At 28.4% G+C, this 5,634-nt stretch overlaps 1 protein-coding gene across 1 annotated transcript; it reads right to left on the bottom strand.

Annotated features, from left to right (window-relative positions):
• Positions 1–1,788: 1,788 nt before the first annotated feature.
• On the bottom strand, positions 1,789–5,634 carry LOC113383108 (sphingomyelin phosphodiesterase 1-like). The gene is made up of 10 exons (XM_026621361.1): positions 5,420–5,634; positions 4,118–4,278; positions 3,857–4,021; positions 3,642–3,791; positions 3,330–3,566; positions 2,863–3,227; positions 2,617–2,784; positions 2,366–2,549; positions 2,018–2,260; positions 1,789–1,946 (listed from the first exon to the last, which is right to left on the bottom strand). Exons 1-10 carry the CDS (start codon positions 5,523–5,525, stop codon positions 1,854–1,856), a joined length of 1,872 nt encoding a protein of 623 aa, XP_026477146.1. The 5' UTR covers positions 5,526–5,634; the 3' UTR covers positions 1,789–1,853.

Genomic DNA, 5,634 nt, shown 5'->3' with positions numbered 1-5,634 from the left:
AAAGAAATCCTTGCCAAACTTTATCTAGTTCAATTTAGTTGAATCTATATTTAAACTGATGTTTTTTGTGATAGGTTTTGTTATTACAAATGCTGTTTAAAGTTATTTGCCTATATTATTAAGTTTTTTCTGGTTAATTTTGCCCTTAAAATTAAAAATATTTAAAGTCCATCGTAAAACTTTAATACGTTTTTTGACCTATATAAAATATTATGTTAGTCTGTATAGTCCATTTAAGATTGTTTGGTGTTTAAATGTTCTAAAACTTCTTGAACTGAAAATACCTATCGTTACTTTATTATATTAATTTCTGAACACCTAGTTCATTAGCTTCATACAACTACTTTATAGTTTTTAGTTGTAAATAATATAAATAATGTTATACAATTCGTATCGAATTTACTGTTGAAGACTTAATTACTTATGCGTTTATAGTCGATTATTATATATTAGTTGATTTTACCATTAACTTTGTCTTAAAAAATTCCTAAATATTAATATTATTGATTCTTCTTAGAAAATTATAGACACATGTTTAGGTGAAAAAAATTTTAAATTTAAAAATTATTACCCATTGGTCTAAGAAGACGATGACACAAAGACTGCTAAGGTTTAGTGTCGTTAATTGAAACCTTAAGCCTAAAAATGATTAAGGACTGATCTCTCGACAAATTTAAAACAGCAGATTAAAAAATAGTTAATTATTAAATTAATATTACATTATATAATACGGCGCGTTTGTATCAGTCATTTTCATAATTTCTTAAAATTTTAAAACAATTAATTTTCAACTCAACTGCTCAAATCACAACATTCATATCATAAAAAAACTTCTATGAATTTCTACCTTATATAGTTTTACCAGTATCTCTGCTTCTTATCTCAAACAACTTAAAATTAATTATAGTATTTTATCTTAAAATAGCAATTCTGTCTTAAGAATTTAGTATTAGTTATGATTTTTGACTCTACGGTATTTCTACCTCTTAAATAACTAATATTATTAATAGATATTATAAAATTCAATAAATGACAGTAACTTATAGTGAATATTACTTTAGCGGATTTAGATTAATGTTATTTGTCGTTTTTCTAATTTTACTGAATTTATTGTTAAAATATTAATAATTTTGTTCAATTTTAAATTATATTATATATGTTATTTCACTTTGTTACTAATTTATGTTACCCAAGTGTAATGTAATGTATTTTTAGTAAGATGGTAAATCGTTACCTGTTTTTGCATTTTTTGTGATGTTAACCGAAAATAATAATTTTGGTACTTAAGTCTTTTACTAGTTAATCTAGTGGTTACCTTCTCCCCTATTTATTTTTTACGTTTAAACTCATGTAATTTAATATATATTATATATAAGCATATGTATGTATTTTTTGCCAAAAAATATTCCTATTTTATTTATTCTGTTTGAGAAAAAAACATATTGTATATTAACACATGTAAAAATGTAAATCCCGATCAACTTATAAACATATTTATTATTATTTATACCAAAAAAATTAATTTAAAGGCTTGTGAGTGGATTGTGGCAATTTCGTAAAAAAGATACACTTTTAGGCGGTAATATGGTTTTTGCATTTGAATGTTAAGTGTACATATGTGAAAAATATTCGCAAATGTTTAGTACTTTTTCTTTTCTAAATAATGCAAATATAAAATATGTAAATAAAATATAAATATCAGTTTTATTCATTTTAAGTTGTAAAAAATATTTTCACCGGTATTAGGATTTATTTATAAAGATTTATATTATATTAATATAATATAATATATTTTCAACAATATTTAACAATCACTTTAATTTATAGATTGTGTAATAATTCCAAGATTCTTATCATTTATTCCAAACTGCTCCATATTTTCTGCACATTTCGTGGTCTCCAGGAACGGTTGTCAAAATTGTGCACACATGATGAGTTTGGCATTCCTTTTGGCAAAAAAATAAATTAGCAAAAATATTAATATCTGATCATTTTTAATTTTATTAAATTTTCTTACCCTATCGCATCCCTTGGCCAACATCAGATCTCCCAATTTGTACTTGTATTCAAAGTATTTGTATGCCAATTTTTCGTCTTTCACCATCTTTTTGATCAAAGTATCTAGATTTGCTGGTGATACTGAAGGAATACCAAAATCATCTTTGAAAGAGTACATTTTAAACCATTCTGGACGACTATCATCACTTGCCAAATTGGCAGCAGTTAAGTTGTAAATCCAAGATTCATGGTTTAGAACATTCTATAAATTAAAATCAATGTGTTAAAAGTCACATGTTAGATGTTAGTATTATTAGATTATTTATATATTATTTATAAGTGAAGCTTATATTTTCTGATAACTTACATATGTTTGTGGTTGGACTTCATAAACTTTATAATTAGGATTTCCGTAACTGTAAGCTGTGATACTTCCACCATTGAAAGCAACGTTGATTGGTTTTGGGTGCCTCGAACCCATATTGTAGAAAACGACAAACTCATCCTCGTGGCTGTGGCCATTGAATTGGGCACTTATTACATCGGAAAATCTATAACAACCTCGGTTTTAGTTATCAGACAACACTTAGATTCATAGTTTATTCTTAGTTTATTTACCTTTCAACGAGTCGCTTGAATTCTTTATCCCAAGTTGTAAAACTATCAGTGCCAGGAGGTATGTGTGCCAAAATGTGCACCTTTTCCTTATTTTTCTCAGCTTGCAATAAAGTATCATGCAACCATTGCAATTGTTCTTTTATAAATACTGGATCGTAGAACAACCACCTGAAATAAAATTTTAAACCATAAATCATCTCATCTTAAAAAGAAAACGTATACGTGTTGATTTTTTTAACACCATACCAGTTGAATGAATAAGCCACATTGTTGTTCAAAGCAATAACTCTGAATCCTGGTTTAACCAAGATTGTGTAATAACCACCATATCTCATAGTTTCTCTAGCTTCTTCTGGAAGCCAGTAGCTCCATTCTTCAGCAACAAAGTCGTATAACCACTTAGTGTTCATAGCTTCTGGTACGTTTTTAGGAGAATAAATATTCAGAGGATGTGGTTCGTGGTTGCCCAAAATTGGAAACACTGGAACATCTCCAAATACTTCTTTCATTTTACCCATGGTGTCTCTAATGCTTTTCTTGTTGCCTTCTAAGGTAGTCTCCCAAATTCCGTGGTCAAGGATGTCACCGGTGAAGTAGATTGCGTCGATTTTCTAAGAATGAAACTTTCAAATATTATCACAAGGCTTGGAAAGATAGTTGAGCCTAGAGCAAAAAGCAAAATGCCAAAAGCTTACACATAATCTTTTCTTTACCTGGTGTTGTTTCTTGACTTGTTCATAGGAGTCAACGATGGCTTCCCAAGGAGTATCACAACTTCTGTAATCTCCCCATTTTCCAGCAGCTTTTTCAGGATTTTCAGCTGGTCCTTGTTTTGCTCTGCAACATACTGGTTCCTTGCAAACAGCAGTTGAACCGATTTTGTAATTTGGATCATAGTGAAGATCAGAAATTTGGACGAATGTTAAAGATGGATCGGTTACAGATGGTGGCTAAAAATAATAGAATAATTTTTCTTTGAAGATAGTTAATATTATAACATTTGTTTATATATTGAGATATATTACCTTGGGTGCCGCAGGTCTGTTTTTATCAATTTCAATGGTCCAATTTAATTCTGGGTTTTCAGAAGGACATTGTGAGTCTGATAACAACATTCCGCAAATCGTATCGGCTTCTAAAGTTTGTTTATTGTCAACTACGTATAATAATGTTGGCTGCAAAATAATGTACCCGATTAGGATTCAAATAGATCAAATTTTATATTATTTTTGATACTTACTGCATTCAAATTTACTAATCCTTCGCAAACATGTTCAGGCATAATTTCAAATTGTGTGCAAATGTCTTTTGCCAATTTTTTAACAAATTCGTCAGTAGCGTTTTCGTTTCTTCTTTTGTTCAGGAGGTAGTTTGCGGCAGATCTACAACCTAAACATAGTATTCCCTAAAAATAAAGAATAAATGTTTTATATTTAGGCTGCTTTTTTAAACAATTATTTTTAATATAATGAATATTTATCCTATTCCAAATTAAAATTACCGTTTCCAAATTTGAGCGGCGCTCATCAACTGGCAAAAATGCTTCTTGTCTAGCTTCATCGGTGAATTTCATTGCAGAAATTAATTTTTGAAATTTCTGTGTTTTTTGACCAGTTAATAAGTAATGATCATATTCTGTTGCAAAGTCTGCTACTACATCATCTGAAATTAAAAAAAAAACTTCAGAATTAGTCTAGTATAATTACAGCTAGTAGTAGTTAGCTGTTCCTATTAATTTGCATAATCATGCATGTAATGACTATTTTAATTACAACAAATGTAATTTTTTTTTTGATAACGTTGATGATAAAATAAAGACTTTGCAAATATACAAAAAAAAGTATATGGTTTGCTTAATAAAAATTAATTATCAATAATGTACATTAAGCATATCTAAAAATCAGATGCAAATATTATTGATAACAATGGTTTTATCAAGTGCTCTTCTGTTCAGTATCAAGTATGTTTTCAATTGATAAAAATTGAAGTGCCTACTGTTTATTAATTAATAAACACACGTGCGAATTTATGCCCGATAAGGTATTTTATTGAATAATAGTTGTTTTGAATTAACAGCTCATTTTTCGATTCATTTGCGTTTTTACAATATACAAAACAACACCCTTAATTATTACCAATTAATTATTTTCAAAAAATATTTAATAGGATTTTTTCGATGATAGGATGATCTTTTACATTCTGAGTTTATACATGTCTTAAGTATAAATTCATAATTAATAATGAAGTGTTTTAAACATCATTTCATTTCAGCAAAAATTTAGTTTCACCCTAACGCCTTGGTTTTCAAACTCTATTTTTGGAAATAAATCAAATATGTTGAAATCATATTAAAAAATAAATGAATAAATAATTATTTTCATGTATATTTTTACATAATATTGTCTATAAATTTGTAGCCTGATAAATAAATTATAATTTTAGTTGAGTATTGATAAAATTATAACTCTGAAAAAAAATCTGGGGACGCAGTAAGAAAAGGTTGGAAACCACTGACACAACTTAACAAAAGCTCATATTCCATATTTGATATTACATATAAAAGTCTTACAGGAAAATTGCTATTATAATACATATATAAGAAACTGTCCTATGCAAAAAGTGTAATCCATAATCAATTGCTCTTCGGACCAATTGTATCGTATCCCTTTTTCTTTTCATAATTTTTAATTTTTGGTAATTTATAGAGCTTATTATATTGTCAATTAATATGATATACTAAAAAATACAGATAAACAGTCAAATTTAAATTCGGTATGGAAAAATCTGTGTCCTTTATCCTTACCTGAAATTCCGGGCAAACGCATCCGCTTACCGGCTGCCGCTTCGCTGCCCGATAAAAGCAGCAAAGACGCAAAAAGCGTCAAAAAAATCGCACCCACCATATTCATTGTAAAATAAAGTTGACCAAAGCCAACACTATTTACACAATGAAAATTTCGACTATCGGAATCTCAGAGCTTGTTCACTTTTATATACCAACTGTTCGATTCGCTATCG

The sequence above is a fragment of the Ctenocephalides felis genome, unplaced genomic scaffold (assembly GCF_003426905.1).
Source record: "Ctenocephalides felis isolate EL2017-DRISC unplaced genomic scaffold, ASM342690v1 CF-g0.4_SCAFFOLD_03570, whole genome shotgun sequence".
In the NCBI taxonomy this organism is placed as follows: Eukaryota; Metazoa; Arthropoda; class Insecta; order Siphonaptera; family Pulicidae; genus Ctenocephalides; species Ctenocephalides felis.
The sequence above is the reverse complement of the archived record's forward strand: the minus strand, read 5'-3'. Positions and strand labels throughout refer to the sequence as shown.